We start from the raw sequence: 13,780 nt of genomic DNA, 5'->3' as shown, positions 1-13,780 counted from the left end.
GTTGTGCCAACCTACATAAACTTACCCCATAATCAATCTAACCCCTCCCTCCTATGTAGACCATAACTCTCCTTCCTCAGCATCTCCAAGTTCTGTAAAAGAAAATCGGAAAACCTGCAGATGCTGGCAATGAAATGTTGGAAGCACTCGGCAGGTCAGACAGCATCTGTGGAAGGAGAAACTGTCAATGTTCAACAAGTGCAGGGTGTATCCAGTAATTTTTTTCATGTGTTCGTTCCTTCCTCTTTTTTAAGACTGCCCACATTTAAGTCTTGGGCTCAGCGTCCATTACTTATGAAGCACTTGGTGATCGTGGGTATTAAAGACATCATGAAAGCAAGTTATTGATGGAACTCACTGGATTAGACAGGTCACTAGTGAATTTTTTTAATTTACTTGTAAAGTTGTTCCATGTTCAAATGCATATTAGGGGAAAATGTGACAGTTGAAGTTATTTGACTGTATGCTAATTTCTAGCTTCTAACACACTTTGCCCCTTCTTGCAGGATGGCTACCTCGGTTGATGTGCTTGTCTCCATTTGTGTTATCTTTGCCATGTCCTTTGTGCCAGCCAGTTTTGTTCTCTTCCTCGTCGAAGAGCGCGTCAGCAAGGCTAAGCACCTTCAGTTTGTTAGTGGCGTGAAGCCTGGCATTTATTGGCTTGCTAACTTTGCATGGGATATGGTAAGTGCAGGTCAGATACGGCATAGCTTGCAAATTGGAGTGTTGAACGTAATTCTAAATAATATACATTGTAGATGGGCTTTGGAAAGCAATTTAATATTGGGCCAAGGTACTCGTGGATTAAGTACAGCTGATATAACACTATCATTAAAAGAGATAACATTGCTGATCATTTAGAAATCCATTGGTTAATAAACTATATTGAAATGTTAAAGGAATGATATTTTTGCCACGTTTATTGGGTTTTTTTTCAACTATGTGGCCAATTAGAGGATGGAGGAATTACAGGTGTTGTATATAAAGCTGAGGAAAACATTCTATAGATGTGTCAAGAAATAGATGGACAAATTTCTTTTTATTGCAAGAGAGAATGTAGCAAATTAGTTATCAGTAAGAAAATAAAAGATTCCAATAGGTGTTGTTCCAGAACGAGAAGTTGAAACTGTTTGGGCTGGGCCTAAGTGATTGTTCTGCAGAGACACAGGATTTGTTTGTCAAGACCTCAATAATCTATTTTCTGATCTTACAAAAGTAAGTTGCCTGGCTTAGAATACTGATGGCTGTGGAAAAATTGTGGCTTAGTAAAATGGGGAAACAGGTGAAATTTAATTTAAATAAATATAAAGCACTTTTGCCAAGGAAACATATTCATTAGTGTCTACTGGATTTTGTTTTACATGCACCACAAAAGTGGTTTAATTTGAATACGGCCACATGAATGACCAGGTCCAGTGAAATTGTATCCTTAGGAGATTTGCACAATCTCTGCACAATAGTCCGTGGCTCATCTGTCAGTGACATCCAAAAAACACAAGTCAATAGGTATATTTAATGTCAGAGAAATGTATACAAAATACATCCTGAAACTCTTTTTCTTCGCAAACATCCACGAAAACAGAGGAGTGCCTCAAAGAATAAATGACAGTTAAATAAAGCCCCCCCCCAAGAGTGTAGCAAAGCATTAATAAAGACACATATATTTGCAGTACCCCAAAAACTACTCGTTCACTCAGTAATTTGACATACCACAGGCTCTCTTTATCACTAATAAGGGGAAAAGAGGTGTCCCCGTTTCACAGTGAGAGGGGAGACATAATAAAACAACTCGCTGACTTATGGTGTTAAAAGTCACATGCAGCATATTTCATTCCTTACAGACATCAATTAGAGTTGCTGGGTACAACCATCAACCACTGTTGAATACATGGTATAACTAGGAGTATATTGTGCTGCTCTTGCATGTGTTGTGTCTTGAGAGGGACACCAAAAAAGCGGCCAGATTTATTGTCATATGCACAAGCACGTGTATGCAATGTGTAAGGAAAAACTTTACCTGCAGTAACAGCAGAAGCACATAGCACCATATAAGCAGCAACCACAAGCTGCAGATGTTGCTTGTCACCTACCAGCTGATGCCTGAATGTCCAGGTCTTGCTGCATGCAAGAATGAGCTGCCTCATTTGCTGAGGAGATGGGAATGGGTCTGAAAATTGAGTAATCTTCAGCAAAGATCTTTGGCCTTATGATGGAAGGAAGCATATCATTAGAAGAAAGGTCGTTGATGAAGCAGTTGAAGATGGTTGGGCCCAGGAAACTGCCTGTGGCATCCTTGCACTAATGTGCTGAGGATGGATTGACTAACTCTCATCTTCCTTCGTACAAGGTATGACTCCATCCACTGGTGCATTTTGTCCTCAATGGGAATGCACTTCTATATCATTTACAACAAAGCCCCATCAAGTGATACATTAGTGGAGATTTATAACAAAGTATTTGGGTTTAATACAATTAATTGATTCAACCAATAGGGAGAAATTAAAGGAGATAATTAAACAGAAATACCTGGGGGTTTAAATACATAATCCCTTGAAATGAAGGAAGTAAAATAAATCTTATAAAAAGGCTAAGAAAATTGAAAGTACCATCGATATGTACAGAGAACAAGAACTAGAATCAGTGAGGTGTTTAAGCAGGACACTCATTGGCCCATCATTGTACTTTCAGTATTATATACCCAGCATTGTTCTTTGAAATAGGACAAGCAGCAAGCATTTGAATTATGAATCCACCAGGTTGAAGCCAGGATAGGAAACTCTAGTTATGAGGATGGGCATGAAGAATTGGGAATCGATTCCACCAGAACTGCGAATGTTGAGTTGATTTAATAGAGAATTTTAAAATAAGGAGAGATGTTAGTGTAGAAATAGAGAAAAAGTAAATTTCCTTTCATTTGAAGTCTTGAGTTATTAAGGAGGAGACATTTTAGAACAAAATTAATTTGTGGAAAATATTGTTAATGCTGCGGGTATTTTGATGCATGTTGTCCACTACTGAAACTATTACATCTTTGAATAAAGAAGTTGAATGAGTATTTGAAGCAGAAATTAATATTGAGCACTTGAAAAGTGAATTCCTGTAGATCAGTGGGATAAGGGTCAGGCTGTCACTGTCATTCTCATTCTGATACCGTAATGAAGTAGTTCTTCCATTATATCATGGTACTGTGGGTGCATGTGTATTAACTATAGATAAAATGTGTTAGGTAGAGAATATGATAGGATAAACCAATTTTGAATTATTCTTTGATGGAGATAGACTAACACCCAGTGACATTTCTTTTCATGTCATTCCAGTGTAATTATGCAGTACCTGCCACAATGGTTGTCATCATCTTCATCTGCTTCCAGCAAAAGTCCTATGTGTCTGCCTCTAATTTGCCAGCCCTAGTCCTCTTACTGTTTCTCTATGGGTAAGCAGGCAGTGGTTTTTAGGTCCTGGACTAAATTTGTTTTGAATTTGAGAATATCATCGATGGATTGTCCAGAGGTTCCTCTCTCAGATTTCTGATTGATTTCATGTTTGTTTGTTCTCTTTCCTCAGGTGGTCCATTACTCCCCTCATGTATCCCGCCTCCTTTCTGTTCAGCATTCCCAGCACAGCCTATGTGGTGTTGACCTGTGTTAACTTGTTCATTGGCATCAATGGCAGTGTAGCCACTTTTGTCCTGGAGCTCTTCACTGACAAAGTAAGATGAAGTTTCCCTGTCCTATAACATTATTCAAGAATTGTGACACAAGAGTAGTGTAATTAATTGATAATGTACTGGTGTGGATCATTGCATTCACTTTCACAATTAATGTATTGATACTGATGTTTTGTGTTTTATATGACAATTGTTCATTTCCTTGATCGGTGCAATCAGTAATGACAGATGAGAGAGAACCAACATCTCATTATTCCCTCTGTCCACTGGATGCCAATGCCTTGATATTCTCCTGTAATATCATTAGATGTAAATAGTCCACTAGGTCTTTGAGTCACTGATGTTGCGCGACAGATCTAGATACCCTAATATGACCCTGAAGTTCTAGGTGTTGATGCATTGATATTCCCCTGTATCAGTTTCAACAATGAGTCATTCCCTTTTATCTTGTATTTGCCTGACTATCAGAACAGCATAGTAGCATAGTGGTTAGCATAACACTATTATAGCGCCAATTCAACTCTGCCACTACTCTCTGCAAGGAGTTTTGTACATTCTCCTTGTGACGATGGATTTTCTCCAGGTGTTCTGGTTTCCTCCCACATTTCAAAGACATATGGGTCAGTAGGTTGATTGGTCACATGTACAATTTGGTGGCCACAAGAACCTATTACTGTACTCTATCTCTAAATAAAGAAAACTAGTAAAATATTCTGCGATTCCACTTCATTGCTGGTTTCAGTGCCCAGACACTAGACTGTATCCCTGTGGACGCAGGTGCTTGTTACTCCCTTGTATTGCTGTATGTCAATGAGCTGACATTGCACTCTATCCCCAGGAATGTTCTTCCCTGTTACAAGTCTTCACATTGTTATCTCCCCATGTGTCTTGATTACTGTTGCATGGTTAATTCTGTCTGTTAGAATGAAAAATTGGATTGAAATTTGTAATGCTGCTGGATTAGATGCTGATAATTTTGTTCATAAGAACATAAGAAATAGGAGCAGGAGCAAGCCATCCAGCCCATCAAGCCTGCCCCACCATTCATTAAAATCATGGTTGATCTGTCCATAAACTCAGCTCCATCTACCTGCCTTTTCCCCATAACCCTCAATTCCCTTACTATGTAAAAACCTATCTAACTGTATCTTAAATATATTTAATGAGGAAGCCTCAACTGCTTCCCTGGCCAGAGAATTCCACAGATTCACCACTCTCTGGGAAAAACAGTTTCTCCTCATTTCCATCCTAAATCTTCTCTTCTGAATCTTGAGGCAATGCCCCCTAGTTCCAGTCTCACCTACGAATGGAAACAACTTTCCTACTTCTATCTTATCTATCCCTTTCAAAATGTTGTATGTTTCTATAAGATCCCCTCTCATTCTTCTGAACTCCAGAGAGTACAGTCCCAGGTGACTCAATCTCTCCTAATAGGTTAACCCCTTCATCTCTGGAATCAACCTGGTGAACCTCCTCTGCACTGCCTCCAAAGCCAATATCCTTCCTCAACAGAACGGAACACAGTACTCCAGGTGCGGCCTCACCAGTACCCTGTATAGTTGCAGCATGACCTCCCTGCTCTTGGATTCAATCCCTCTGACAATGAAGGCCAACATTCCGTTTGCCTTCTTAATAACCTGTTGTACCTACAAGCCAACTTTTTGTGATTCATGAACAAGCACTCCCAAGTCCCTCTGCACAGCTTCATGTTGCAATCTTTCACCATTTAAATAATAACCTGCTCTTAATCTGTCCTAGTGAGGAAGGGATCAGGAAAGAATTCCTGTGTGGACTTGATCTTACCCAATAAAAGAGCAGAATTTACATTTTGCGAATGTGAGGTTAAAAAGGAAAAAAAAATACCTGAAACGAATGGTAGCAAAGCACTGAAGTTAGAAAGCCACTATGGTTGTGGTCATTGTCTGTTGAACATTGATGGATCAGCTGACATTTTATTTCTTTGAGACAGTGCACTCATATGGAAGAATTAATTTTAAAATGACTAAATCTCAGCTTGCTCATTAATGGTATGCACACTTTCTTGAGTAAGAAGGTTTGAGTCTCCACCCCACCGAACTAATTGCCCTTGGACACCTCCTTCAAGTATCCAGGAATATTTCAGCATGAGTCCAGAAAATAGTGGTCACCAGGTTATTCAACTTCCATGCACATTCAAAGTTAAGCATGGCCCTGTCCTTGGCCAACACTCTAATTGGTCAGGTCCAGTGCCTTGGCTTATTTCTCTCTGTAGCTGGTAGGCTGAGATCAGCTGCAAGATCTTCACCAGCATTCTGACTGAGGTCAGTCTTGTCAATCAGATCAAGGTTTCACGTTTACATTTCCCCAACAAACCATCAACAGAAATGTTAGTCAGGTGAATTAATTCCTTTCCATTTCACTGTGCACAGGGCTAACATCCAATTGAACCATCCTGCTTGACACAAAGTAATTCCATTCCATGTCTTATGTGAACAAGAACACATTGGACAATTCAGGATGTGCAGCCTAATGGCCTGAAGATTCAACCCATCCAGAAACACAATCCCTTCTCTATCACGAAGATAGTTACCTGCATCACACCTAATCCTGTTACTGAATCAGAGTTCAGCAAAGTGACAGAAAAATTGAAACAAATGTATTTAATTTATTAGTTTCCTTGTTTCCTCTCTGTGCAGAAATTGAATGATGTCAATCGAATCCTGAAGAAAGTATTCCTCATATTCCCGCATTTCTGTTTGGGTCGAGGATTAATTGACATGGTGAAGAATCAAGCCATGGCAGATGCTTTGGAGAGGTTTGGTCAGTAATTATTATTATTGATCTTCTCAAGTCCAGCCAGAACTGCTTTCCAGGAGGGGGAAGGAAATTGTGTTCCTTATTGTTTTAGCTGATAGTCTTCAGAATGTAGCATTTTCAAATCAAGTTCAAAATTCTCATGAGCAGCAAACAACAGATCTCCTCTCAAATGCCAGTTGTAGTTATATAAATTACACAGAATTTACAGCAGAGAAACAGACTATTTAACCCAACCACTCTGTGAAACCTTTATGCTATCAAGCATTTTCACTCTCTAATTACAATCAGTGGCTAATTTATTAGGTCTATCTATTCACCTGCTCATTATTGCAAATATCTTATCAGCCAATCATGTGGCAGCAACTCAGTGCACAAAAGCATACAGACATGGTCAAGAGGTTCCGTTGCTGTTCAGACCAAACATCAGAGTGGAGAAGAAATGTGACCTAAGTGACTTTGACCATGGAATGATTGTTGGTGCCAGTCGGGGTGATACAACTATCTCAGAAACTGATGATCTCCTTGGATTTTCACACACAACAGTCTCTAGAATTTAGAGGACGGTGCAGAAAACAAAAGAAAACATCAGTTGAGTGGCAGTTCTGTGGGTGAAAATGCCTTGCTAATGAGAGAGGTCAGAGGAGGTCTGCACTTGTCAGGTTTAGAAGGACAAGAGATTATCATTAAAGTTCATGTGGGACTTGATGGGGAAGATAGTAGGGGCATCTAGAAACATGGGCCATAGTCTCAATCTAAAGGGTTAGCCGTACAAGATGGGACAGGAAGTTTCTTCACCTAGAGGGTAGTGGGACTATTACAATTCTCTAAACTAAAGAGCTGTAGGAGGCTGCATCGTTAAGCTTATTCAAGATACACATCATTAGAAATTTAGCTATTTAAGGATACTGAGTTAGTATGGGTAAGTGGCACTGAGGTAGAAGGAATGAGGGGCAGAATGGTCTCCTGTTTCTATTTCTTGTGTTTTAAGTTCACAATTGCTCATACTGACATTGGCTTTTTATTGTGGATTTATTTAATTGGCTAAATATAATCTCTGCAGCCAGTGATCTGAATTGTTACTGAATCAGTAGTAATGATCTCTGTACTGCTAGTTACCATGCTACTACATTCTAGTAATTATAGACAGCTATTCCAGTTTAATGAAGACTACATTATTTTTGTTGACTTGGTTAACTAAGAAATTCCTACCTGAACTTTGTGTCTTGTGTCTGATGTAGGAGAGAGGCAGTTTGTGTCTCCACTCTCCTGGGACCTGGTGGGGAAGAACATGTTTGCTATGGCTGTCCAGGGAGTCGTCTTCTTTCTGTTCACAATTTTATTACAGTATAAGTTCCTTATCAAAATGAGGTGAGTAGTTGGCTTAAAATTTTACTCCAACATCCTTTCAAAAAAAATTACTATCAATTAGTGACTGTAGTCTCTCTAATGAGTGGTGTGATTGTCCAGTTCTTTGAAAACAGGATTTGTAGAATTCTGCAGCAGCAAAACAGAGCAATTTGATAAAATCTTTTTGTTGGCAAACATTTACATCCAGCCCTGCACAACAGGATAAAAATCTGTCCTATCTTCTGACTGCATGTTTGGAAATTTTCTATTGAAAGTACAAGTACAGAATAGAACTGTTCCTAATTCAAAGATATAAAACCGTAAAACCCTGAAAATACTCGGTGCTTCATCAGTTCTGACCTTCCAGTCTTTGACCTGAAGCCTTATCTCTGTTTCATTTTCCACAGATGCTGCCTGACCTGTTTTTATCATTTTTCAATTTTATTTCAGATTCCCAAAATTTGAAGGGTTTGGTTTTCACACTTATTGTCTGCGTACTCTCTGTTACAGGCCCTCCTCGGGTAATGAATACACATTTTATATATGAGCTCCCATAAGTATTATTGAATTCAAGCAAGAATCCCCACAGCATTTGGGCACCAATGTCTCTTAACATAGGTTGTCAGTTTCTTTACAGGACGCCAGAGTTGTTTGGGAAATTGGTGATCCTCTGTTGATAGTTGTGCAATGATACTTTATTAAACAATGCAATAGCCACTGATACTTCAAACCCATCAAAACCAGCCATTGAGCATGGAACATCCTGGTTTTATACCATTATAATTAGGCAAAGGAAGACAACAAATAAATGTTCATGTTAATTAGCCCTTATCAAAATCATACATTTCACATTGAGTACTTTTGGATTTAGGAACACGATTAACTTGTGGACATCCACAAAAACAGAACTTGTTCATGGTTATGAGTGGCCTATAATTGTAGTTTACTTGCATGACTCAGGAGTCTCTGGTTGAAAAATACTCAAAATGCTGGAGTAGCTTAGCAGGTCAGGCTGCATTTATGATGGGAGATGAACAGTTGATACCCTTCAGGACTTGATGAATGGTCTCAGCCTTAAATCTGGACTGTTCATTTTTAATTCATCGTTTAATTTTTCATTTTACAATATTGCCGACTCTTGACACTCCTTAATGTTCATTAGCATGGAGATTTCAGGATTTGGAGAAGGGATTTCCCATCCCCCATTCTCACCCACACTTACAATTATTCTCATCTGGGAGCACAGAATTCTTTAGTTGGGTCACCTTTGCTCCGTTGCTAAAGTGGCCATCCTTCCTGCACACTCTTTCATGGTACACTTGTGTCCATTTTGTATTATTGATAATATAGCAAATATCAATTTGCAGAGCCCCATTCAGTGTCCTAAATCAGAATTTTCATGAGTAGCCCCCTGCAAAACCCTCAAGACCCTCGCTGACATGCTAAATGCACTGAATCCAAGATGATACGTGAACATTTTAATCCAAATAGGACAGAATAATCCTGTGCCCCTGGAAAAACAAGAAGAACTAATATGTGCTTTCCAATTAACCTTCAGTTAGGCCAATGAGAACTAAGTGCATGATCCAGAATATAAATGTAGGGGAGAGGTGATGACATGCAGAGGTAATTTGGTGTCACATTTGCAACCTCTAATCATCTGTATGGTAATTATTCAAAGGGCTAATATACAGAGAACAAAGGCTTTTGATTTTAATTTATGTTTGACTAAATTAAGCACCTGCACCCCTGCTTTCTCTCCACAGGCCTGTGTCACTGAAGTTTCTTTCTCTGGAATCAGAAGATGAGGATGTAGCCAGAGAGAGGCAAAGGGTCATGTATGGTGGGAGTGACGGTGACATTCTAGTTATCAAGGATCTCACCAAGGTAAGGGATGTTAAAACTGTGAACTGCTTCTTGACGTATTTCACTAAATGACTGTTTGTTTCTACTGGCAGTGTTGGCAAGTTCAATGCTCAGTCCAATATTGAGCCAAATGGAATATATCTCAAGATCCCTGTTAGGCCATTTTCAGAATGTCTAGTTTCTCATTTCTGAAAGTACAGTAGCACAGTTCAAAGTTAATCACAGATGCATCGACGAATCAATCTTTACTCTCTATTTTATGGAACATACAGTACTCTTGTGGCTACAAATAACCTGAAGTGAGGAATTGGAGAATGCAAATGCACTGTTACTTGGTAATAGCATGTACAATTTCAGATTGGACACAGTTTGCTAGAGTTGCATTTTATTGAACACAGTCATTTATAGGTTCTGCAAGATTCTGCGTTGATCTTAATGTGGATTACTCAACAGAGCAAGGTTGTTGGTTTACAGAATGGTGACAGTTCCTGTAATTATTAGAAAACAATTACATAAGATAGACATATGATCAGTGATAGATGGAATAAGGTGGGTAAGGAACAGTAGGATTGCTAAATCTTTACATTTTGCTGTTGGGATCATTTTCTAAATCTGATTAATGTGTTAAACCAAGACAGACGAGGTCCATAAAAAAGAAAGTCTATGACCTCTTCTCCTTGTCACACTAACACAAACATCCTGTTTGAAAGTCTACAAGGGTTGCTGGTCCTTCACTTTTCTAAGTACTTCATCCCATTAGTAAATCGAACACTAATTTACAGATGTCCAAGTGACCTGATCCTGGATCAGCTAATGTTTGATTTACCTCCTGCCTTACTCAAGCTGTCTTTTACATGAATAATTCCCATAGTGATGTTTTGTCAACATTCACACCTAATTAACTTTAATTCCCCCACCCCTCCCCTCCCCCCCCAAACTAAGGATTTGTTGTATTTTTGTTTGAATCATTTATTTTGACAAAAGCTTATCAATTACCTTTTTACCACTGAAGCCTGCCTGCTCCAGCTAAAAAGCATCTTATAGAAAGTCTTAAATTAAAGACTGTGGTTTAAAAACACTCTTTTGTTTTAACCCTTTCAATTAAATCACTATTTTCATTTCTTAACTATCACATTATTGTCATTAGAGTCTAGTAATTAAATTAACCTTTGTGATTATAATTACATGAGTTTAATTACCTTCGTTCTGTGACACTTAACGATACAGGTGGTAATACCCCATAGGACCAATATATTTTCTGTTAATGGCATGAAACGTGTTCAAGCATTTCTCAATTTCATTTCCTAACCTGTAAGCACATGAAAGAACTGCAGATGAACTCAAGGTCAGAAAACGGGAACAGTTTCAGAAAACTGTTATTGTTCAACTGTTATTGGGTACAGTGAAACTTTATCCTCGTAATGTGTATGCTTCTTTGCCAAAAACCTTCATACTTAGAATAAAAACTGAAAATGTTGGACATATTCAGCAGGTTAAGTCATATCTGTAGGGGGAAAACAGAGTTAACATATTAGGTCAAAGATCCATATTTTGTACTGTTTATTGTTGGCAGTTTGAAGTTGGGATTTGATTTTTCTATATTGGGTACCAAAAAGCATAAAGCTAATGCCATCTGCAAAAAAAAATCACTTCATGTCTCTCCAGGTTTACAGAAGGAAAAAGAAACCAGCTGTGGATCGATTGTGTGTGGGAATTCCCCCAGGGGAGGTGAGAGCCTGCATGCATGGTTGATTGTGGCCATTTCAAACACCTAAGATTGTTACTACCTGATGCATAGAGCTGGCAACACGTTATTCTATCCAGTAACATGCTGGAAAGTGTACTTGCAGAAATGTCAAGTTAGGGGAACATTTGATTCTCCTCCATATCTTTCTATTGTCAAAGTGCCTAATAAAATGCTACTCACTGGTCCTTGTGTAGAAATAGACATTGAGAACAGATAACTTTAAGGGAGAGCCCAATATCTGCAAAATTGGAGAAATAAACAGACAAAATTTCTAATTTCTCTTCTCCAAGTTATGTTTGAATCTGTAGAAGCTCTGGGATCTGAAGTACAAAGCAAAGATGGCACAGCAAAAGCTGCTGCTCCCTGTCCTGTTTTTGTCATCTGCACTGTACACATTGGCTTATAGATGAATCCCTTCTGAATTTTCATTTCCATTGCAGTGTTTTGGACTTCTGGGGATAAATGGAGCTGGAAAAACATCCACCTTCAAGATGCTGACAGGAGATACTGAGGTCAGCAGTGGTGAGGCCTTCCTTAATGGATATAGGTACACACTCCTTGATTCCTGAAAATTAAACTGCTAGACCAGAAGTGTCTGAAAAACATCCAGTGAGCAGTATTTGGACCCAAACCTAGGGGTCCAAGTAACTGATTGCTCATTAGTTTGTCTTGTTTGGAAAGGTCCTGTTTTAGAGTTGTTGTCTCACTGGATGGGGCGGGGGTAACTCTTTGAGGAAATAACAAGCGGGATTTACAAAGAGGAGACAATAGATATTGTTATTTTTGGATTTTCAGTAGGCGTTTGACAAATTACCTCACATGAGGCTGCTAAACAAGATGAGAACCCATGGGATTACAGGAAAGATACGAGCATGGACAGAAAATTGGTTGACTGGCAGAAAGCAAAAGATGGGTATGAAGGGAGCCTTTTCTGGTTGCCTGCAGGTGATTAGTGGTGTTCCACAAGGGTTGATATTGGGTCCACTACTTTTCATTTTGCATGTTAAAGATCTGGATGACAAAATTGATAGCTTTGTGGCCAGATTTGTGGATAATACAAAGATAGGTGGAGGGACAGGTAGTGTCAAGAGGCGGGGAATCTGCAGAAGGACTTGGGACAGATTAAAGTTCAAGGTACTTAAGTAAGCAAATGAATTTCAGAAATGAAGTTCACGAAAGCAAGTCCACAGCCACAAAGCCAGTCACGGCCGATCCGGGAGCCTGTTATTGCAGGCCACAGCCTCAGTTCAGCCAAGAGATGACTAAACCTCACAAAGCAATGAGCTGAACACTGGCTCATCCCTCGTCTCCAGCCCCAACACTGATGTTTTCAGTCTGGTCCGGCACTTAAACCAGCCAAACCTCAGGTCATTCCACACACTTGGATTTGGGCCCTGCCACTTTGATACACTCTCGAGCCCAGGCCCCACTAACTCGATTCAACCTGTACCCAGGTTTTCCAATCTGGCCCAGCTCTTAAATTGAAGGTCGCTCCTTGCTTTTGGGCATGGACCCCGCTGCTTCGACTCTGCTTCACCTAGGTTGTGCCGCTTCAAATTGCCTCCAGGTCTGATGCAGCAGTGCCAAGCATTAGCTCTTTCCCTGTTTTGGGCCCAGACCTGATCTCCGCTGCCTCGATCTGGCCTATATTCACCATGCTGCAACCATCCTGCACCTTTCAGACTTTAGTTCGCTGCAAAAATGCCCAGTCGAGCAGGCTCAAAAGCTCAACTCCAAAAGGGAGGTTACAGGCTATTGATTGCATTGATTGTTTTTGAGTAATGACATAGTTAATGGTTGTTATTACTGCCGGCAAGTCATCGCTGTGCTTCACCAGTGCCATTGTAAACGGAAAGTTCCTACTAGGAGAATGGGCAAAGAAGTGCCAGATGGAATACAATGTAGGGAAGTGAATGGTCATATAATTTGGTAATAGAAGAAGTAATGGCATAGACTATTTTCTAAATGAGTGAATTAAGAATCAGAAGTGCAAAGGAACTTAGGTGTCCTAGTGCAGAATTCACTGAAAGTTATCTTGCAGGTTAAGTTGGTAGTAAAGAAGGCAAATGCAACATTAGTGTTCATTTCGGAAGGGGTGGTGTATAAAAACAAGGATGTAATGATGAAACTTTATAAGGCATTGGTCAAATCACACTTGTATTGTGAAAGGGGTGTTCTGGCATCGTAGAGGGTCTCGAGGAGTTTACTAGAATGATTCTGGGAATGAAACGGTAAATTTATGAGAAATGTTTGGTTCTGGGTCTGCCATCACTGGACTGTTTTTTTAAAAAATAAAAAAAAAATTTAAAAAATGAGAGTAGATAGAGTTGACATGGAAAAATATTTCCAATAGTAGG

The 13,780-nt window shown here is 39.4% G+C and overlaps 1 protein-coding gene across 1 annotated transcript in view; it reads left to right on the top strand.

Annotated features, from left to right (window-relative positions):
- Positions 1 to 13,780, top strand: part of LOC132406207 (phospholipid-transporting ATPase ABCA1-like) — a 186,715-nt gene that overhangs the window by 154,152 nt on the left and 18,783 nt on the right. The window contains exons 37-44 of the mRNA XM_059991533.1: positions 507 to 684; positions 3,318 to 3,433; positions 3,565 to 3,709; positions 6,343 to 6,466; positions 7,702 to 7,831; positions 9,577 to 9,697; positions 11,342 to 11,404; positions 11,864 to 11,970. Of these exons, the coding sequence (XP_059847516.1) occupies positions 507 to 684; positions 3,318 to 3,433; positions 3,565 to 3,709; positions 6,343 to 6,466; positions 7,702 to 7,831; positions 9,577 to 9,697; positions 11,342 to 11,404; positions 11,864 to 11,970 (984 nt within the window). The remainder of the gene's footprint in view (positions 1 to 506; positions 685 to 3,317; positions 3,434 to 3,564; positions 3,710 to 6,342; positions 6,467 to 7,701; positions 7,832 to 9,576; positions 9,698 to 11,341; positions 11,405 to 11,863; positions 11,971 to 13,780) is intronic.

Source organism: Hypanus sabinus, chromosome 16 (assembly GCF_030144855.1).
Source record: "Hypanus sabinus isolate sHypSab1 chromosome 16, sHypSab1.hap1, whole genome shotgun sequence".
Taxonomy (NCBI): domain Eukaryota; kingdom Metazoa; phylum Chordata; class Chondrichthyes; order Myliobatiformes; family Dasyatidae; genus Hypanus; species Hypanus sabinus.
The sequence above is the reverse complement of the archived record's forward strand: the minus strand, read 5'-3'. Positions and strand labels throughout refer to the sequence as shown.